This window comes from Haemaphysalis longicornis, unplaced genomic scaffold (assembly GCF_048455015.1).
Source record: "Haemaphysalis longicornis isolate Haplotype H1 unplaced genomic scaffold, Haemaphysalis longicornis Haplotype H1 scaffold_6, whole genome shotgun sequence".
Classification (NCBI taxonomy): Eukaryota; Metazoa; Arthropoda; class Arachnida; order Ixodida; family Ixodidae; genus Haemaphysalis; species Haemaphysalis longicornis.
This window is the reverse complement of record NW_027526407.1, coordinates 171533082-171555965: the sequence shown is the minus strand read 5'-3', so window position 1 is coordinate 171555965 and position 22884 is coordinate 171533082. Positions and strand designations below refer to the sequence as shown.

At 47.5% G+C, this 22884-nt stretch overlaps 1 protein-coding gene across 4 annotated transcripts in view; it reads left to right on the top strand.

Moving 5' to 3' along the window:
• Positions 1-21983, top strand: part of LOC144141265 (uncharacterized) — a 70613-nt gene extending 48630 nt beyond the window's left edge. For 3 of the 4 annotated variants that reach the window (XM_077672838.1, XM_077672836.1, XM_077672837.1), the window contains exons 4-5: positions 2805-3026; positions 20084-21983. In XM_077672838.1, the coding sequence (XP_077528964.1) occupies positions 2805-3026; positions 20084-20782 (921 nt within the window). In that variant the 3' untranslated portion in view covers positions 20783-21983. The remainder of the gene's footprint in view (positions 1-2804; positions 3027-20083) is intronic. The other variant, XR_013316504.1, reaches the window with a different exon arrangement.
• The last annotated feature ends 901 nt before the right edge of the window (positions 21984-22884 follow it).

Below are 22884 nucleotides of genomic sequence, written 5' to 3'. Positions count from 1 at the left end.
AGTAAAAGTTTTCAGTTGAAGTTTAGTGATCATCCTGTCCGCTTTTTTCATGGTCAATGTCTTTTTTCCCTGGTATTATATTTTCAAGTTTCGCATCACAAGGGGAGATCTGTGCTGAGGAAAATTGAGAGAAGCTTGTGGAGACCCCTCAACACGGTGGAGCCCTGCTGGTACGTCCCCCAGTCTTAGGACGACCCGCTTCTTGCAACACGTCACCGCGGTCCTGGCAAACTCCCCGTAGAAACAATACATTAAAAACACTGATGATACGATACTTCGGGGCATGTGGTCCGCTTCATACGACAGACCTCGCGGGGATGAACCAATGTTTTAGGGACGAAGCACCTTAGGAGCTCACTTTGTCCGTGGCTTGTCCCTCGGCGTCTGTGTACACAGTGTTGCGCATGCGCGAGGAGCATTGGATTGGATTGGATTGGATTGGCGTTCCACTGCCCCACACAGCAGTGGAACGCCAACATGCCAAGCGCAAGAAGTCCGAGTCCAGACTAGTGGCCTACGGTACCGCACATTCAGAGCTACCATCAAGCCAATTAACGTGAAAACGCATACGACGAACCCAACACCCGCTTTCCTCACCCGCTCGGTTGAAGTTTCTTCCTTTCATGACTCTCTCTTTTTACCCCTCTCTCTGCTTATCAGTGTCTATCAAAGCTGCATTGTTGCTCCACTCCTTTCTTTGCTGCATTCTTTCCATTGCCGCCTCGTACTATCGTTAATTTTGCTTGGCCTTGGCAGCTTCACACTCTTGCTTTTTCCCCTCTCAATTTGCTCGACCACGTCGACCTCATCTTGCGCATGCGAGCCGCAGAGTTGGTGGGCTACAAGTAGCACCGGACGGCACAGAGGTCTCGCAGCATGCGGTGCATGGCTGGCGATTTAGTGCAGATGACGTGGGGAGCAGAGGAGCACAAACAAGACGATTTATTTTTAGAAACTGTAGACTTCATTTAGAAGTTTGCAAATTACGCGAGAATGCACTAAATATAGTAGCTTAAATATAGGTAGTTCTTAGCCCGCCTGTTGGGTGAGACCCTCTACTAGGCTGACATTTGAGCATACCCTGATCATACAACATCCTGGTCATACGACACTTCTGTGCAGTCCCTCGAAGGTCGTGTTATCGGGGTTCCACTTTACAATGACTTTTAATGCACCGAAGCTGCACCTGGGCTTTGAAGCTCGCCATAGTAGAGGGCTTCGGATTAGCTTTGACCACCCGCTGATCTTTACCATTTGCCAAAATCTCAACACACGGGCGTTTTTGCTTTTCGCACCCATCAGAAAAGTGGCCACCGCGGTCGAGAATCGAACCCACATCCTTGGGCTCAGCAGCACAATGCCTTAGCTGATGAGCCACAGTGGCGGGTCCCTTTTAAATACTACGGCTTATTTCAGCATCATAAAGAATACTCCAGACGGGATGCTGAGGTGTTCTTTGATGGGGAATGTAAGTTGGGATTTTGCAAGGCGATTGGCCAGTTAGAAGGCTGAAATGGTAGTGGCTGCTGTACTTCCTGATCTGACTTTTACAAAAATGTCAGAGGGGGTGATTTACGCAGGAAACTCTAGGAGTATGCATCCCTGAGAGGTATGTGTGAGATGTTTGCACACAGTATTGAATATTCCGACGTACCGTTGTCGCTGAAACCTGTTTACTTGCAATTCATTGTGCCTTGTTTTTGGTTGCACCATATTTTGTGTTTTAATTCATTTGTGTACTCCTGAATGGTAGCTCACGTTTGTCAGTATGCTTGCTGCTTCTTTGCCTGCCAGCAGTGGTGTGTTTGTTCTTATATCGTTTGTTCTGCTCTTTGTTTAGATGTGAAGTAGACTTTTCAGTGCAGAGCACTTAAGGGGCTCACCTTGTCGTCGTAGCTCGCTCGCTGGACCCAAGTAGAGCCACACTGCGTTCCGTCGTCGCAGCGTACCGTCAGAGGCTTCGAAAGCCAAGCAGTTTATATAGTCATAAGCATTTGAAACTCGTGAACCGCTGGCGCTTGTCCCACATCTCCCCGTTGTTTAGTGCAGAGAAAACTGCGGGTACGTTTCAGCCAAATATACGTAATTAAGCAGCAGCGCCCGCGTTCAATTAGTTAGGAACGCTCCTTGGGTTGTTTTTTACAATAGTGGGCGAAAAAAAAAATGGCAGTGCAACGCTGGCACGTGCGGGAGGAAAAGCGAGTACAAAAAGAACAGAACTAACGCTGGCGTTGTTTCAGGCGGGGGGGCGCGTGAGCACTGCGAAGCCGGGAAATTTTAATTGCATTGGGCAGTAGCAGTGAGCGGATAACGGCGCTACAGCCCATTATGGCGAAAAACTGCTCTGCACTTCCGACAGCTTTCACATTGAGTGGAACGGCTGTAATTTTCTTAGCTTTCCTCGAATATCAACATATTCGAAAGGTGCCTTTTACCACCACAGACAACAGCCTAGAAAGTGGCCGAAACCTGCGTCGAGAAGTGATACTTTGATTGACTTTTCTTGACTTTTCTGGGTAGCCCATGGGCAAGTTGAATTCTTGGGGGAGCAGGTGCCCGGAGCTCAGCTTATTGCTGGAAGATTCTTATGGGTGATTATTTCAGCATTCGTGAGGTAACTGAATGGATATTTTTTGCGACTTTGTACTTCAGCTTCTTACAAAACGTGCCTTCATAAGCTTTTGTCGCGTCTTATTCAGGCGAACAAGGCTTGTCACTGGAAGCAGAAGATGTGGCTTCACTGTGGCTTGAAAGTAAGAGAATCTGAGCACCACTGAGCCTGTGGCGGCCGCACCTTTTTGCAGCTTTACAACCTGCAAACATCGCTGCACGACTTCGCAAGCCCGGCGGCCGATCCACGGGTGAGCGCGGTGCTCGCCACAGCGCGCTCGCTGCCGGTCTCGCGGCGCGTAGCGCTGGGCTGCACTGTGGAGCGCCTGGACGGCAGTGCAATGGCCCACTGGAACATCACGCCGGGCCATATGGACCAGGCGGCCAAGCTCTTCCCATACCTCAGTCATCTCGAGGTGAGGAACGGGACGGGCATGCGCTCGCTTCTACCGTATAAGGGGGGGACGTGGCTCTTAAAACAATCTCTTTCAATCGTCCAGTAAACTCTCTGCAACTTGCTAGTCTTGCTGCTTCTTTTCCACTGATTTCAAATATGCCATTATTTTTGGAGTCAGTCAGTTAGTTCCCCAGGTAATTAGAGATAATTAGCTATTTTTGGATGGACAATAGGCAAAACAGTGTTAGTCATAGCACTGTAATCTTTACATTTTCCAATCGTGTGAACCCTGCTGAGTGCAAACGAGAGAGTTGTTTTTTTGATGCACTGCTTGGAAGTAATTTTATAGCTCATTAAAATCTGGTGTTTGAAATGGGCATTTGAAATGGTTCCTTGCCACTGGTGCCACAAAGGTTTAATGAGCTGTAAAATTAGTTCCAAGTGGTTCATCAAAAAAAGGAACGATTCTCTTATTGCACTCACCAGGGTTCATAGTATAGGGACATATAAAGATTACAGTTTTATGACTACCACTGTTTTGTCTATTGTTCCTCCAAAAATGAGTTATTATCTCTAATTACATTGGTAACTAATAGACCGACTCAGAAAATAATGCATGTTTGAAATCATCAGTGGAAAAAAAAGCACCAAGAGTGACAAGTTTCACAGAGTTTACTTGACAATTAAAGGGAGCGGTTTTAACTCTTTTGGGACCGCCGCAAAAAGTGATGAAAAAGGGAGGTCTCGGTACAAATTTTTTATTACATAAAGCAAAGGCACCATTCTGCCTTAGCATACACCAAAATGCAGCTAATTATATGTTCTTTGACATAGAATACCAAGTTTTCCTTCAACACTGACGACAGAACCATGAAAAAATCTGAAAGTAAGAACTTCGTAAAAAAACTAAAGAAAAAGATAGAAAAAAGCGCAAATATAAAAACATTAATAAAGAATAAAATTATTTCAGGATATACAAAATCCAGCACAATGCTTTGTTTCTTTATCGCGAAAGTTTGATGCGGCTAGGTGTAACTCGTTTTTTGTTTTGTGTGTGATCTCTTTGGCACTAAGGCCTTGGCTACGTCGTCGCCCCGGTACACGCCTGGCTCTCGTCTCGGCGAAAACTTGACCTGTTTCTGCGCTGGTGGCAGGAGATCACTACCATAGGTAGTTAACACCGTAGCGAACAAATATAAACCAGCCAGAATATATTTCGAGCGCACAAACCTACTCTAGAGCCAATTGAAACTAAAACGAACACCCACCTTTGAGCGCGATTTGATGTTCCAGGCTGATTGACACCCGAAACCTCACTCGAGCTGAAATCCGATCTCTAAAGCCGCATTCCGACTCTTCACTGCCACTCTCATCGTTAAAATCAACAGTAGAAGGCAGAGATATGCGACACGAGACGAGGCGGATTTCTTATCGCGCTTGCGCGAGTATGACGCCATGTTTGTTTACATTCGAAACCACTGCCCGTCAGAATAAAATATCTGATGCGTTGCCACCTGGCAATAAAAAAAGGAGCTTCACAGAACAGAAAACTCCAGGTTTCAAACTATCTCCTAGATGTCGCTAGGTGTTCCATCGAGCGAAAATTTGTATTCTGCAGGCTCGCGAAACCATCGATCATATGTGATCGATCGCCTATGGAGCGGTCCCGAAAGAGTTAAGAGCAGTGTCCACCCTTACCTTGCTGTTGCGAAATTGGATAGAAAATGACGTGCACAACATCATTTCATTGAAGCTGCGAGCACTTATTTTGCATAAGGTTACTCATTAGAGCTGTCTGAAATCTTGTCAGACGGCTGCTTCTGTCTGGTTGTCTCCCACAAAGCAAGCTGTGCTCAGTGCATTCCCGAGCATTGCTTGTGGAGCACTTTTTAAACACCCACAAAACCATGTCATCAGGAAGCATGTAACACCCATCTGCAGACCGTCGCAAAAGACTGTTTTGCAGGCGGCCAGCAAGTGTCTTGGGGTTGTTGCCGACCAGCATTCATGAAGACATCGCGCAATGCTCACGGGCCAATGTCACAACCTTATCCTTGACATTCACAAAAGAAGGTCTTTCAAGCGGTTGAATATTGGGAGCGGCCCCTTCAGCTTGCACTAGGAGTGTGCACTCTTTTCGGTGATGCCGAAGTGCTGCTCGGTTGGCTTGGGCATGCTTATAACAATTTTTTTTTAAATGCTGTGGAGAACTGGCGCCAAGTGCCTGAACTTATCTTGAGCAAAAAGAAAATAGCACGCACACGCCCACTGACAGCGAGAGAAGAAACAAAAGAAAGCTGGCAGTGCGTTTAATTGATGTCGGTGGCGATGGTGCCTTTGCAGTTTGGATGGGCCCGATGGACTGCCTGGTTGCCAGATGACAACTAATATTAAGCCAAGTACCGGCATATAGGTCGAGGGGTGACTTTTCGGCAAATTTTTTGGTAGAAAATTTCGACCTATATTCAAACTTGCACAATAAACTTTCGCGGCGGAGAGCAAGATATGGCTTGTAGAACAAAGAGCTCAGTTTTTAAAGCAAAAGCTTCCTTAGTGGGGCCCATGATGTCCCGTCAAGAAACTAATGCATTTCCCCATAGACTGGTACCCGCTGTGATGGCTCAGTGGCTAAGGCGTTGCGCTGCTGAGCACGAGGTCGCGGGTTCGATTCCCGGCCGTGGTGGCCGCTTTTCTGACGGAGGCGAGCAGCAAAGGCTCCCGTGTGTACGAGATCTCGGCGCACGTTAAAGATCCCCAGGTGGTCAAAATTAATCCGGAGCCCTCCACTACGGCGCGCCTCATCGCCTGCGTTGCGTCGGCGCGTTCAACCCTACAATCAATCAATCAATCCCCATAGTCTGGTTGGTTGACCAAAAAGCTCTGATAAGATCTCTTAGCTTGCAGCGGGTGCGTGAAGTCGGGCTTCTATTGTGTCAAACTGGTTACTTGAAAGTTGCGAAAAAGGAATGCCTCTAGATAAGACAATACATTCATCGATCATGAAGGAGGAGCACTATAGTATAGCTTAATCTCGTAATTACCACATATTTGGTAGACACTTATATCGATTGTAAATGTGGTTGCCTGCGTCGCCTGTGTTTGATTTCCTAGGTTTGCTCGTCGTATGCAGTGATTTCGGTCTTGGGAGGTGTGATGATTGATTGGATCCACTTTCAGCGAAGGTTTTGATGCTCTTCTGATGTGAGAAAGCCTTCGCGCTTCCATCAACTTTCTCTAGGAAAGGAGGGTAAATTTTACCAGCTAGCTACATACACGGAGAAGTGAGCCAAGAACAAAAAAGATTCTTCCACTTTTCAGCAAATTATACAGTGTAGACCGCTTGTAATGCATGTCGCAGGGGCCGCAAGAATCCGCACTATATATGTGGTACAGGACTATAAGCAAAACATGCGCAAATCCAACCGCATTGTAATCTACCTTTCAGTTCTGTTTTGTTTACCATCACTCAAACAAAGGCCATTTAAAAATAGCGCTGCGGTCTTTATTTCTTTCTTTTTTTTTCCCACTGCAGACACTACTGCAGGGTTTACAAGCTGCTGCGTGGTTTCACAAAACGCGAGTGGGTACGTACCACCAAACCAACTGGGACATAACTGGTAGCCCCATGAAATGCGTTGTTAATCAGTTGGAAGTATTAAAAACAGGCTCCGTTGCAGGCGAAGCTGCACTTGCCAGCAGATTGCGCAAACAGCCATGAAGCGGAAGTGACCTTGCGGCTGGCCCCGCGCTTTTTTCTACAGCCAGTTAGGGGAGCCGGTTGAGCTCTGCTGGGCGTGCTTCTACTATATTCGGGGACAACTTTCTGTGGCAATGCAGTCAAGGCTACGGAGCCGGACCATGCCTTTTCACTGTGCACCTGGAAGTAGTTCAACAAAAATAATTGGCTGGCGGTAACCTCAGCAATTCAAGAATATTTAGTTCTTATGTTTTAGACTTGCAGTGATAATCCTACTAAATTGCTAGCCAGAATATATGAAACAGAGAACATTTGTTTTACATTTCCAGATATTTTTGGTTGCGGCTGTCGCCGCTGGCGTCGCACTGGTTCCCTCCCGAAAAAAAAACAAAAAAACATGGCGTTCTTGTCGACGGCCTCGACGGCTTTCGGCAGCTCGCCACTTCATTCTCGGCATAGGATTTGTAAAGCTTCGCTGTCTAAACAAACGAAGCGAGTGGTTTTGCAAAGTGTGAGCCCAAGTGAGACTGATGCAACCGGGACTCTCCGCTGTTTTCGCAATCCGTTCGGTTAGCCAGTTTCCCGGCGTAAGCGAGCGTGAGCGTCAACATGTGTGCGTGCTGGTCTTTCGGTATACCGTGACCACGCTATGTAAGTACGCCGCACATGCCGGTGGTGCCACCCAATAGAAGAGTTTACAGACCGCGGTGCATTCCGTCACAACTGCAGCGCTTACAAAATTCACTTCTTTTCTTAACGATACGGAGTCCACAGTCGGTCTGAGTACTCCAGTTCACGGCCGCTCAGGCCGTGTCCAGTCAAAGCGTTGGCCTGTGTTTACAAACAAATGAAGTGTGTGGAAGGAGACGCCAATATGCCTGTATGCTCGGTGATCGTGGTTCAGCGCACTCAACTACGGAGTTTATGCGAAGAAACGAACTGTATCAAATGCATATCGGTCACGCCGAAACTGAAACCGAAACCAGTTTTTTGGGAACTACTTCGCGCAGTAACACAGAGCAGTTGGCTTCCCCCTCCCCCTCCCTCCGTAGCTTTCGCTCCATTGCCACAGAAAGTTGTCCCCGAGTATAGGGCCGCGGCGAGGGTGAAGCTTGTGCGCCGGTTTGCTCAGGCCTGTGGGCTGCGTGCGGACGTTCACTCACCCGCCGAGCGGGCCGGCTGGAAGCGTCAGTTCAGCTTGGCCGAAATGGCCGCACACTTTACAATTTTCGGTTTGAAAATCTCCGATTTTTGATGGTCGTTTGTGCCGCGGATACGCACATTTGAGCGGCCGTATTTTGTATCTTGCATTCTTTTTAGGCAGACCATGCGGCAGTGACGTTTTTAAGAGGTTGAAATTTTGAATGCAGTTAGCCTTTAAATACAAAGCAGGGTCTTTTATTTGGTCTTTTCTTCCCCACGTCCTACACTCCTGTACAGTTAGTGCTTATGTTTTGAGGGAGTGTGTCTGCATTTCTTAACTTCTAGAAGAATGGTGGCCACAGGAAAAGAAAAAGACCTGCCTATGCCTGCGAGACAATGGGATAAGAATGCAAGTGCGATTCTTTTTTTTCACCCTACCTTGCATTTGCGATAGGGGGTGTGGTGGCTCCATATTTCCACTTGTTCAAAAAAGGTGGTTGCTTACCCGCACAAGGTTCTAATAGAAGCCACTTATGGCGCACCTGGGGGCTCACTATCTTAAAAGAGGTGGGCCAAGAGCTAGGGCAGTTGTGGGTATCATGCCAGTGCAAACAAAACACGCGAACTGAAGGGTGCCTGCTTTTTTTTTCTTTTGTGTGATTAAGTTAGAGGAGAGCAGGGAGCACGGCACCCTGCATCGACTGCTTCCTTCTTTCGTTTTCTTTTTTTTTTTTTTTTTTTTCAACAGAAAAACGGTACCCCAGTTGCGCCACTTGCTCGGGAGACCCACCGAAAAACCGCACCATAAACGGTATTTTGCCTCGGGCGACGGCGTTTTAACCGCTATGCTTATGCATTGAGCTCAATAGGAAGCAAACCGATTGTCACGAAAAGCCACGTAATATCGAGCCCCGTTGCATTATAAATGGTCTGCACTGTATGTGCAGGCTTGCCTTTAAAAAACTTTGCAGATTCATTGATTTGGCTACCCTTTAATGCCTGTACAAAGTCTAATGACTTAATGTCTAAAAGCCGGCAGGTCTGTCATTACGGCATGCTTGCAACATTTGCACGTGAAGATGTGTGTGTGTGTGAGAGAGAGAGAGAGAGAGAGAGAGAGAGAGAGAGAGAGAGAGAGAGAGAGAGAGAGAGAGAGAGAGAGAGAGAGAGAGAGAGAGAGAATGTTTATTGAAAAGGAGAAGAGGTCGGCCTGAGGCCTGCTACTTCCCTCTGGGGGGAGGGTGTTGGGGGACAGAAAGAGAAAGGAATGAATATGGGAGGTATGGGAAATGACAATGAAAGCGACAAATTAACTATTTACAAGCAGTAAAACCAATAAACGTCTCACATACAACGCGGCGCTAAATCAGATGACCAGAGTGCAAGTTCTGGCTCAGTCATGCTCCTCGTCTTCGCCGAAGTCAAGAGACATTGCTACACAGGCTGCGTCTTGGAGTAGCATTGACTCGGAAGTGTCTTCACACAATCGGACGAGAGGACAGCCCAGACTGCCTTCTGTGCGGGTGTCCTGAGACTATCGAACATTTGCTTAGCGCTTGCCCAAAGTACTCTAGTGAGCGTGAAGGTGAGGTTTCATGGTGCACTGTGGACAGGCCATAACATGATGCTGAAAAGGAGCCCGCATGCGTTCTTACAAATGTGGCAGTGGCTCACTCTTGCTCACTCACAAATACTTTTTAATCATTTACACTCGAGCGGCAAAAATTTTGCCATCCCTTTTTAAAGAAAGTTGAGAAAAGTGTGAAAGCTAAAAGTGCACCCAGTTGATCATTGAACCTTCAAAAACCCAAATCACAAACAGAGAGCGAACCAATGCGACGATTTTTCACGCATTAAGCAAATGCGTCTACGAAAGACCTAAGTGTATTCCGATACATGGCTTATGAGGTAAAGGTATTCTAGTGTAATCCTTCTTCGTGATTAATGCATGTACGGGAAGCGTTTCTTTTTCAGCATGTTCAAGTAAACCGTTTTGACACATTGTAAGCCAGGGGCCGAATTCTCTAAAACGACGGGGCGTCGCTTTGAAACGACGGGGTAGCTTTGAGGAAGCTTTGAGCTTTGAGGCCGTCGCTTTGAGGAAGGTGTGCACCAAGTGGGGGCCGCAGAAAAGCACTGTGGCAAGGGCGCGAAGCGACGCCCACTGCCCCCCATCGTTTCACTTGTCACTTCGCGCCCTTGCCACAGTGCTTTTCTGCGGCCCCCACTTGGTGCACACCTTCCTCAAAGCGACGGCCCCAACCCCAGAACACATGCATTTGCATGGCGCTACCCCGTCGTTTCAACCCGCCGCGGTGGCTCAGTGGCTAAGGCGTTGCGCTGCTGAGCACGAGGTCGCGGGTTCGATTCCCGGCCGCGGCGGCCACTTTTTTGATGGAGAGAGAGAGAGAGAGATATAATACTTTATTTCCTTTCAAAAGGGAAGGGGAAACGGGGGTGGCGGGGAGGCTAAGAGCCGCCTCGTTCCAGGCAGCTTCTGGTGGTCTTCAAGATGAAGTCCGCCAGGCTCCTCTGCTCCTCCAACTTGGTTGCAGTAGTCAGCCACTCTCTAGTGTGATGTGCCCTAATTGGCTTGGTGTCTGGGCAGACCCACAGGATGTGGGTTTGATCCTGCGGTACCTTACAGCGTGCACAGTTTGGGAGGGGTGTGTGGGTTTGGTTCCTGTACAGGTGAAGTAGAGCTGGTGTGAGAAGCGTGTTTGTCTGGGCTTGACGAAGGGTAACCTGTTCCTGCCGGGTCAGTCTGGGATGAGGTGACGGCAGGCGTCTCTTATCGGGTAGGTAGGTCTTTAGTGTGAGGGTAGGAGGACTAGGGTTCTGGACTTGGTCACTGATGTCGGGAGCCCGGAGAAGGGTTTCGCGGGCGAGCAGGTCAGCTCCTTCATTCCACGACATGCCAGTGTGCCCAGGGATCCAGTACACCCTAACTGGTCCTTTGACGGCAGAAAAAAGGGGTACCGCATTTGGATGGCTAGTGTTTTGGCCCAAAAGAATGCATGCTTTTTTCGAATCGGTGTAAATATTGGTGATTCTACTAGGTTCGGATTGGTGAGCTGCTGCAAGGGCTATGGCGAGAATTTCCGCCTCCTCCACTGTGTGGCAGTTGCGGAGATCAGTGTTCGTTTCTCCTTTCGTGGTCACGTAGGCAATCGCACACATGTTGCCTCTCTTGGCCGCGTCGGTGAAGACATGAGTATTGTTCGGATCTCTTGCGATCTTTTTGCAAAAGTAGCTGGCTCGAATTTTTCTGCGGGTGGGGTTTTTTTCTACATCCATATGCCGTGGGATTGGGGCTACGTGTAGGTGCTGCAGAACGTTTTGCGGAGTAGGGATTGCATCGCATCGGTTCCTCCGGTTTGGGTTATATCCCAATTCAGTCATGATGAGGCGGCCTGCTTGGGTGGATTCGAGTCGGCGTAACTGATTATATCTGTGCACTGCGATGACTTCTTCAACCTTGTAAACTGTTCCCGTAGCATCCAGGCTTTCATTTTTAGTGTTGATGGGAAGGCCTAATGCTAACTTCGTGGCTTTCCTGATTAGCGTATCAAGTCTATTTTCAAGAGTTTTTGTGAGATTAACATAGGGTATTTGGTATCGAATTCTACTGGTGATGAGTGCGTCCCGTAGTTTGAGAAGGTCTACTTCCTTCAAGCCCCGGTTTTTGTTAGCGACCCTTCTCATCATGTGGAGGGTTTGCTCCCCTTGCTTGAGTATGTGGTTGACTGCTTTGTGTCCACCTCCGTCTGCCTGTATATGAAGTCCAAGGATTTTGATGCTGGATTGCGGTTCGATTGGTTTGCCTTGATGTGTGAGCCGCACAGTGGGCGGCTTCCACCGCGGGTTGTGTACGAGGAGAAGTTCTGTCTTTTCGGCGGAGCATTCAAGTCCGATCCTCTTCGCGGAGTCCTCTACCGCATGTAGTGCGTTTTGAAGGTTGTCCTGAATTTGTCCCGCGTTGCCTGAATTGGTCCAGATTGTGATATCGTCGGCGTACAAAGAATATTTAATATCGGGAATTGCGGCGAGGGCTCTATGAATTTTTAGCATTGCCAAGTTGAAGAGTGTTGGCGACAGGACAGATCCTTGAGGAATACCTCTCTGGGGATGAGAAATAGGACCTGATCTGTACTCGCCGACACCAATGGTAAGTTGTCTTCCACGCAGAAAATCTGCGACATACCGGTATAGGTGGTGGCCACAACCTGTATGTTTTAATTCTTCAAGCATGGCGTCGTGATGAACATTATCGAATGCTTTTTTGAGGTCGATGGCAAGAATTGCTTTAAGTTGGGCTAGGCTAGGGTCCTTATGGACATCCTCGTATATTCGGAGCAGAGTGTCTTGAGTTGAAAGTTTGCTACGGAATCCGATCATGTTGTGCGGTAAGATGTTATTACACTCGAGGTAGTGTTGGAGCCGTTTGAGGACCATGCGTTCCATTACTTTTCCCACGTTAGACGTGAGAGTAATGGGTCGAAGGTTGGTGAACTGGATGGGCTTTCCGGGCTTGGGGATAAAAATCATGTGCCCTAGTTTCCATTCTGAGTATAGGGCATGTCCCTTCCAGATTTTATTGATTTCGACTAGTAGGGTCTCCAAGTCTTCATCTGCAAGGTTTCGGAGGTGAACAGTAGTAATTGTATCCGGGCCAGGAGCCTTATTGCCCTTGCATTGACGTAACGCTGCCCGCAATTCCGCCATAGTAAATTCAGTGTCAAGTTCCTCATTGTCCGGTCCTGTGTAGTCAAAGTAGTGCGGTTGGAATCTTGGAGCTATGTATTGACTTTTGATATCCTCTAATAGTCTAGTAGGGTCCTCATATTTATTTATTAGGCTTTGTAGCTTGTGCTGGGTCATAGTCTTCGTGGCGTCTGGTTCGATGAGCGCTCTTAAAATGCGCCAAGTTCTACTCATGCTGAGTGTGCCCTGTAGGCTTTCGCAAATCTCCATCCATTGCTCCTTACGCAGCTGATCGGAGTACTCTTGGATGTGGTTATTGAGTTTAGAGATGCGTGCTCGCGAAAAGCAAAAACGCCCATGTGTGCGACATTTTGGCACACGTTAAAGATCCCCAGGTGGTCAAAATTAATCCGGAGCCCTCCACTACGGCGCGCCTCATCGCCTGCGTTGCGTCGGCGCATTAAACCCTACAATCAATCAATCAATCAAATCACCCCGTCGTTTCAAAGCGACGCCCCGTCGTTTTAGAGAATTCGGCCCCTGGTTCTTTCACGCACGCGCTGTATGTCCAAGGATATTATCATAACTTTTCGGTCAACCAATTGGTCTTTGGGGAAATGCATTACTGCAACATACGGAGCAAGCGCCCTCCCTTGACATGGGGATAGTTCAGGAGATTTTGGGGAGTAAGCCTTTTTTGGAATGTCCCCGAAATTCCATATGGCGACACAAAAATGGTGACCCCCTTCCCACTGGCTCGACGTAAGAAAATTGCCCAGCTGCAACCTGTGCGCTATTTTAACAGCTTCCTCAGACAGAAGCCTGTTACCATAATTGCCCTATTCTAACGCGCACCCAATTTTCCTGGCAAAAAAAAAGAGAAAAAACTTGCACCTCCGGTTGTAACGCGCACGACACTTTGTGAGCAAGAAAAATGAATGCGAGAGACACGGGCGATTTATTTCCCGAAGTAATCTCACTCTTCGTCGCTCTCCGCTGACCACAACATCTCGTCCTCGGTGCCGTCAAGCGCGTTCGCGATGCCACACTTCTGAACGAACGTTCAACCTTGGTCGATGGGATCGTGGCCCATGCCTCGCACACCCATCCAGCAAGCTTCTCCAGAGGCGCACGCTTCAGCCGACCGCTCGTTTTCAACGCGTGAGAGCCGCTGCTGCCATTGCTGTTACCAAGCGCACAAGTGGAACGATTAGACGGTTTGTGTGAACGCCGATAGAAAAGCCTAGGCGCCTAGGCTTGCTGCGTCCGAAGAATCGTTGCTAAAAGCTCTGGCGCCATCTTGAGATGGCGATGGCGATGGGTGGGTGGAAATTTCTGCTGTTACGGCAGTTTCGGTTTCGTATCCGATTCTAACGCGCATGCGATTTTTCTACCTATTTTTCCGGAAAAAAAAGTGCGCGTTAGAATCGGGTAAGTACTGTAATTACCCGATTCTAACGCGCACCTGATTTTCCAGGCAAAAAACCGAAAAAACTTGAACCTCCGATTGTAACGCGCACGGAACTTTGTGAGAAAGAAAAATGAATGCGAGAGAAACGGGCGATTTATTTCCCGAAGTATCTCACGCATCTCACTCCTCGTCGCTCTCCGAGAGCTCCTTGTAGCCTTCCGCTGACCGCGACATCTCGTCCTCGGTGCCATCAAGCGCGTTCGTGATGCCACACTTCTGAATGAATGTTCAACCATGGTCGATGGGATCGTGGCCCACGCCTCGCACGCCCATCCCACGAGCTTCTCCAGAGGCGCACGCTTCAGCGAACCGCTCGTTGTGAACGCGTGGAAGCCGCTAGTAAGCCGTGGAAGCGGCGCGCCTTCGTTGCCGCTGCTCCCATTGCTGTTATCAAGCGCGCAAGTGGAATAATTGGACGATTTGTGTGAACGCTGATAGAAAACTCTAGGTGCCTAGATCCGAAAAATTGCTGCTAAAAGCTTTGGCGCCATCTTGAGATGGCGATGGCGATGAGTGGGACGAAATTTCAGCTGTTTCTGTAGTTTCGGTTTCGTATCCGATTCTAGCGCGCATGCGATTTTTCGGCCTGTTTTTCCGGGAAAAAAGTGCGCGTTAGAATCGGGTAATTACGGTACGTACTCACAGCCCGCCCTGTGCTCCTTGCTCATTCAAGAAATTCAAAAAGAGCGTCATCCACTTCTTCTGTACACCGGTGCTCCGTTGCTTATCTTTTACTGAAGTCTGGCTGTGCCAGTTCTGCTGCAGCAAACTCTCGCACTTTTTGTCCCACTCGCATATCCTCTTTCGATCTTAACCGAAGTGGTGAGATGTCACGTGCATGTTTTTTAGATGCGATTGCATCTCATTCACTCGCCTTGTCCCTCCATACGGCGTTGCTGTTGTCGTCCATCCACACCCCTCCCCCATTCTCCTCGCCGCGCGAGCTGCGCTCTTCGCCGCTCACCCCCTCTCCTCTCCGATAGCGAACACTCTCTCGCGAGGGTCATTGGATTGGATTGGCTTGGATTGGATTGGATTAAAGTGGATTGTGTTGGATTGTGTTGTGTCATAGCCGCGCCACGTTGCGTCATAGCCGCGGCAGGGGGTTCACGGCACGTTTCACGCGATGGGAGAATCAACCTAACGGAAACAACAACGGAACCCCCTATGCGTCGCATCTACACAGGGGTTGTCGCGAGGGGAGTTGGGAGTAATTTTTCCGGTGTGGGTGATGCCGTTCCACGACTTCAGTTTTCTTCTTAATTGTACAGGAATGCATGTCACTAGCGGATTTGGCACTGTCAGACAACAATAACAAAAATGCAAGTGTCCGCGTGTAATTTACGGGTGAGATTATAGCGTGTCATGCGTTCTTGGATTGGATTTTGGATTAGACGCAGCCAGAAGCGTTCCTGGGCGGTTGCGGTTTCGGTAGTTTGGGTGGTCAGAAAGTGGTTGGGGGAGGGGGGAGGGGGTGCTCATTTCGTAGTACACGAAAACTCGAAGGGGGGGGGGGGTTGCATGGGTGCGAGCGGTTGATCGGTATTTTGCATAAGTCTTTTGACAGGACACCATCAGTCTCAATAAGAAAGCTTTCGCTTCAAAATTTTTGAAGCTCAGTTACACTCACTGCAGAGATACCTTTTTAAGCGGGAGACTAAAGAAAACATACAGTGCTGCTGCTGTTGCTGTTGTGAAAAAGGATGGCTCGGAGCAGTGCAACGATGTGTGTGCCACCTCGAGTCGTCGTTTTACTGAATAAAAGGAGCAGTGCCCTGTATTTTATTTAGTGTCTGGCTAGATCACACGAAACCTGAATGAAGTAAAACACGCATTTTTTATGTTAATACCGGGCTGCTTTGAAATGTCGGCCTCTGCTTCACAGAATTTGGCCCCAGCGAAGAGACAGCAATAGTGCAAGCTATGGGCGCTAAGCAACGAAAACAGGCTCGTGGGGACCAGTTGAGCTTATTGCAAATGACAAGGAGTAAAGGGAACAGGCGGCACCGCCCTCCTCTGTTGCTGCTTTCTCCTGCCTGCGTAGGAATTCCATGCGCCCGGCTGCGTGGGTTACCAAAGTCACTTGCACTGGCATGCTTTCCCCTCGGCTGTCCATGTCGCCGCGAAGTTGTCCTTATGGGTCAATTTTTTAAAATCTGGGGACATTGTTAGAATGAAATTAAATAAAAACTTGCCTCGGGAAATCGAGATTTGATGTACGGTCATGGACAAATGAAATGGGGACTTGAAAATATGAACCAAAACACGCAAAATCAAAGAATATGGATAGTGGAGATAAGATAATGGCTCGATAGTGGTATAATTTGGAAAGACACACGTTTAACCTTTGTCACTGTAATAGAGCCACGGGGCAATTTCACATATGCCCCCCCCCCCCCCCCCCGAAACATCACCCATTAGGGGGAAAATATTGAATTTACTAAAAGATCCCAAATAATGCCCACCCCCTAAAAGTGATGGCTTTAGTGCTGATGAGAAGACAAAATAAACGCGAATCATCTATTCATTCATGCAGTCACTTATTTGTCCTTTCTGGACTTTACCTGGAACTTCACCCATCTGGTATTTTTTCTTAACATCTCCGCGGTTTTGTGATTGGCGGAGTGGCCATTTTTTGTAGTTTTTCGCAGCTGACCCGAAAGTTCGCCTGCCCCGTATTCTTAACTTGATATCTCTGTACTCTGGGTGGAAGTTCTTTCAGAACTTTACGGTAGCTTGCGTACACCTTCTCCACATCTCCTTTTTTGTGCAAGCACTATGGAGTGGTTCGCAACAGTTGAGGAAATAGGAGCTCATATTTCAGGACTACTTTTTTTCTGTTGCGGAGCCATCCTATGCTCTTGCATTAAAACTTTAGAAAAAGGATGGAATAAGGAGAGAACGAAAATCTAGGCGATGTAAGCATCAAAGTGTGGTGGGGACCTTATGTATCATTTTATGCCTGGAGGGGCATTGCAAAATGGCTGTGGTCATTGTGGAAGAAGATATTGCTGCCGCTTAAGGTTAATGCATTGCTTGTTACATAAAAATTATCGTCAGTAGTCTTTGTGTTGTAGGCAGAGTAATGCCTGTGCTACACGGTAACTTTCAATTGAAAACTGGATTTTCCACCACAACTGCTCCCTGTGTATTAACAATGGGAGACTCGATAGACAATCGGTTCAACGGCCTTCCGAAGGCCTTCGAAACGACCTTGTAGCACAGGTATAAGTGGCCTTATCTGCTCCTCTCCCTAACCAAAATTCTATTCTTGGGCGTTACGATCTTCAACTCCTCCCTTCATGTGCAAATTTTCTTTTGCGCGTCTATTACCTTTCTGTAGTGGTGGGTGGCGTGGTGTGGGATCGGCATTTGCATGGCGCCCAAACATAATCAGAGCAGACGCATTACAGTGACAATTGGTAGGTTGACAGAAATTACGACTAAAACATGGCAGTCGTACAGACGACAGTATTGACGAAATGAAACGGGCATGCTTTGTTTTTCTTGCTTGGAGAAAGTTGCCCACAAAGGATACCCAACGTGTATAAATAGCAGTGTCAAGCACTGCCAGTCTTCACTGCAAATTTCTCCCGTTCTTATTATTGAGTTGTACGTTCTGCCTGTTAAACCACTGGGCATTTTTCGATGGGGCAGAAGTACGCAGCCAGTCATTTATGTGTTGTTTTACGGCCATTTAAGACTTTTGTGCAGCCTAAACCAGTAGCGCTGAACTGAGGCTTGGAGCACTGTTAAGTTGCAATCGAAGTCCCCATAACTAGTGAAATTACCACTGCCATCCTCGTTATTACACTGAAAGCATATCACGAGATCAGGATGCCGCAGCGGGGTTAGTGACACAGTTGGAGTAGTCTTTATTGGTGCAGCTTCTATTGTGCTCCATCCTGTCGGGGGGCCAACTGGAAAACTGGTTGCACTTGGGCGAAGTGTGACTGAAGAAAGGCAATTCTACTGTAACAACTTTTGTTGTGGTACTTTACCGGCTGGGGGACCCACTGTGCTACTGTGATGCCGCTTTAACTCCTCACGAATTTTTCAGGTGGTCACATGACTATTCTCACTGTTTAGTAAGTAATCGCCAGTGTCAAGGTGCAGCAAAAATGCAGCAACACTTGTTTTCTTGCCCAGTTGTGTTATCAATCAACTAGAAATTATTGATGATCAGTATGCCAAACAAATGAGGTAAAAATGTGGTTGATGTCTCTTTCATAGGAATCGGTAAAACATGAAAGGGAAACGTGCCTTCACAGGAGCATTTAAATGTTTTTTGTGCATCCATGTGAACTTGCACATTGCTATTTATATTATGTTGGTATGGCACCGTTAGGTGCATCAACTTTAGACACTGAATTGCACGCAGCAGAAAATTGTGTAAATCTGACTGAAACCACAGCCCCTTGAAAACCGCGCGAACGAAACGAAACCGAAAGTAGTAGGTGGTGGAGGGTGCCTCAATTCACCCGCGTCCCGCATACACGAAAACGCTGGCATTGAGACGCCAACTGTCGGCACTCATTTGCGTCATGATGAACTAATTCACTTCGCCTCTCCTAGACGGCAGCACCATCTGAATGAATAAGGCAGTGGGAAAGATATAAGGCGCGTTTGTAGGCCTACTTGCGCTTGAGTTCATAGTGCGGTGGGCGTAGCACTGTGTGCTTTCCATTGTGGTGAGAGATTTCATGCCTCGAATCTGGGTGCAGCCGCGACAGTGGAACTTTTTCTGGCGATGTCACTTCCGTGACGTGATGCCAGTCACTTCCGGTGATGATGATGTCACTTCCGGATATGATGCCAGTGAGATCTTGGTGTACCCGGACGTAAAACACTGTCATGTTAGCAATGTGAGAAGCAGCGCAAAGTAATGGGTGCAGAGTAGAAGACACAAACACACTTTACTCTGCATCCCATTATTTCGCGGTTTCTCTGGTTTTTAACATGCACCAACCAACCCACTTGCTTCTCGTTCTTAGACATGTAAAGAAGAATGTGGCGGCACAGGTATTGTGTGTTTTGTGTACATGTGTGGCGTCTGTTGACAATGGTAGCTCATGACAGTTGGTATCAATGGTCGGCATCGATCAGCTGTGGCAAAGACCAAGTGCTCTTGCATTTCACAATACTGCGATGGTCCATTGCAGCACATTTGTTCTGAGAGCGGAACTTTTCTAGCGCCGGCCAGCCTTCTGCTGGTATCGTTTTAGGCTCTCTCTGGAGCGTAACAATACAAAAGGTCCTAGGGCCCTCATGATGGGTTTATATTACCCCAGCAAATATCTTTCCAGCGAAGCACTTGAGCTTACAGTTGAAGTCGACTTTAGGGCTGGCGTGGTCGTTGTAAGCTGTCCTTCCCACATTGCATGTTGCGCAGTGAGGCATGGCCATCTACCTAGAGAGCGCGATTCCAGGAAACGGCTCAAAATTTTGTGTTATCGAAAGCATCCGAAGACAGATTGCATGACAATTAGGCACAAGACAAATCTACCGTTCTGCCGAGTTTCACTTACTTGTGATAATTAGTTGTCAGTGAATTTGTGAATGTCCTGTGCTGTTAATACGTGGCCATTTGTGGAAGGAGTATGGTTGCAGAAAATAGCTGCAATGGTTATTTTGTGAAAACTGTCCTGAAACAAATTATGGGACACTTGGCCGCTAAGACGACTGTAACATTATGCTCAAGAAAGCATTATGGAAACAGCATTATGCTTTGCTGTTTCAGCAGATTTGACGCTGGGTGGAACTGGGTTTGGTTTTTTTTTTTTTTTTCTTAAACAGCTCGAGGGAAGAAAGTTGGAAACTGTTTCGTGCGATTATGTAGTAGTTACAAAAGGTGTCACCTTGACTCTGTATGTGGCAAGAGAGCTGAGTTGAACACCAAGTATCAAGTGGCTTGTTCGGGGTACACGAGAAAAATCGTATGCATTATTTTAAAATGGCAGCGATTCCCCACAATCCTCAGCGGCCTGTCTTGCTACTTCTCGAAGAAGTGCTCTCAGTGCATCCACGTTTTACAACCAGGTTGCCGATTTTTTTTTCGCAGGTCACCACATCGCACAAGGAGACAATAGCCAAAATCGCTTCGTTCAAGAACCTCATCGCCGTCTCCCTCACGTTCATCACTCGAGACGGGCTGTGCCCTTTTCGGGGCTTGCTGGAGCAGACGCTGAAGGAGCTGAAGCTTGAGTGCCTCTCCCTCAGATTCATCGAGGGCGTCAGCCTGAACACCATCGCTCACAGCTGGCCCCGGCTCCAGAGCCTGTCACTCTCAGAGTGCACCATTGAGGACGAGAGCTTTGTTGCCGGCATGTTTGCAGGCCTCGTAAACCTCCGGCTGGGGCTGGGCGTCTCGTTCCGAAGCTTGGAGCTGCTGGTCAACGCAGCGAGGCGTCTTGTGACGCTGCGTCTTGACGGGGACCAGCTGTGTACTGCCTTCGTGGGGTGGTGCTCTCTCGCGTCGCTTGAAAGCCTGGAGCGGCTGTACCTGGGCACGGAGAAAGCGCTCAAAGCACTCGCGCTCACCGCTGAGGACCTGCAGTCCCTCGTCAAGGCGCTGCCCTCGCTGCGGTTTGTGTCCACCAACAGCTACGACCTGCGACTGTTCTTCGACAACTACATGCCGAGGGTGACCACCGAGTGGTGCCAGTGTGCCACCTGTGCCGCCCATTTCCCGCTGATCAGCAAGAGCCAGCGGGACATTTGGATGAAGGTGGTGGTGCCGCCGAGGAGAAAGGCGTTGTGATTTGCGGGGAACAAGCGGTTATAAGTGCCGGGTCACAAGCAGCCGTTTTTGACGCTTCGCTGGAACCAGATCTCAACGGGGACGTGGACCGTTATGTTTGTTTGCTTGTTTGTCTGTTTGTATTGTCATTGACAGACGTGCGACATCTGTTTGACCTCGCGGCATCTGCCTGGGGTGAGTGTTGACGTCTAGTGCCAAAGTTAGTTTGCCTAGCAAACTTCCAGCTTCATGGGCCATACGTTCAAATGCAAAGTGATAAGCGGGTTGTCTGTATTAGTGTGGAGAAGTCCAAAAGCAAAATCAGTGGCCAGTGTTTCGAAATACTTTTTTGTTTGTTTGTTTGTTTGAGGCAGGAGTTTTTGCACTCAATAGCTGTAGGTGATGTTGAAATTCCTGGTGAAAGATATTTCTTAATTTGCTTTTCTGCCTCTGTTATCACTGCCTTACGAGAATTGTCTGGTAGGATTTTCCCAATGCTTCGAGCATTAGCTATATTGCTTGCGGTGATGCTGCAACTGTCATTATTTGTTGTCCACAAGATATTTTAAAATAAGGTTATTTTTGCCAGGTTCCCATGTAGAGATACTACGTGGTATTGTCGTTAGTCTTTCTAAAACCACATGTGGACATTAGGCAGGCTCGATTTTGTCTTAGTGTGGATCTTCATGTAGACATTAGGCATTGAATCTTAATGTGAACATTAGGCAGGCTTGATTTTGTCCTAATGTGGATCTTCATGTCGACATTAGGCATTGGATATTAGGCATTGAATCTTAATGTGGACATTAGGCAGGCTTGATTTTGTCGGACGCGGAAAACGATTTGTTAAGTGTGCCAAAATGCTTCACTGGAAGTGGCATTCGCCGTGGTTTTGTTCTTTGTGTTGCTTCACTTCAAGTACTTTGTACTGTAGATAATTGCATTCTGGTCATTGCAGCAGGGCAATTTTTTTCTTTTTCATGGCAGCTAAGGTCATCGGTGAAAAGTTCTTTATTCCTAAGTATAACATAAGCATTTATGTTCATGTGTTCGGCTGCGAATTGCAGACCACTTGACCCCTTTTGTGTCATAGTCATGTCACACCAAAGACTCTGAACTACAACTTCTCTTTGAACTTAAGTGTGTAATTTAATAATTGCACCAGAAGTGCAATAGGATTTAATATTTTGTATATTTAAATAAATGTTTTTTTTTACCTAAAGTTGTTGCGTGTTCTTTGCAGTTTTTATGTTTTAAAAAGTTTCGTGGTGTCTGTTTCTTAAAGACACCGTTTCAATGTGGGCGCATTAACTATTACGTGACTTGCTACGTCTATAAATCAGCGTTGTTGTAACAAAGGGGCGACACATAAAATAGCAGAGGGTGCAGTGCATAGAAAACGGCACAAAGAATGTCTGCCTTGATGATAAATGGCTGGGTAAAGCTCCTGTAAGCAAAGTTAATGATTAAAGGGGAAACCTAGTGGACTTGTGTATGAATGCAATTCAAAACCAGGGCCTTCGGAATTGCGGGCCTCCACTTGCAAGTATCCGCATGCTACCAAAGTGCCTTGCACCGCTCCAAGTCACCACTGGCATCATATTTCCTGTGGAATGCCCACTTGCATTTTATGATTTCGTTACCCTTCAGTCATGGACAAGCTTCCATTCTTCTGAAGCCATCAGGGGTCCAGTCCAGCTTGCACAGCTACTTTCCGCTTGCATCACCAACGTGTATCAACATGCATCACCAACTCGCCCAAGTTTTCACGTTACATTCTGCTGTTCCTTGTCCGGAAGAGTTAAAATTTTCTCGGCAACTCTGGGTCTTTCAAAATGTGCTTGTTTTAAAAGGGATGTAGAATGGGGCTAGTTGGCGATGATTGAAATTGAATTGCGCCACGTATACAAAGACAAATAGGATGCTAACGGGACTGGGACGAGGTGCTTGTTAATGCAGTAGCTGGGAGCTCCTCTTGAGTGTAGTTTCTGGTTAGCAAGTTGGTTGGAGCATCTTTGTGGCTGAGTACCACTAAATGTGATGCCTAATGACTGCTGCATAGCATTTCACGACGGACCAGTTTCTGTGTTGTTTGCGTTACCAGTATCGCTATTAATTAGTTC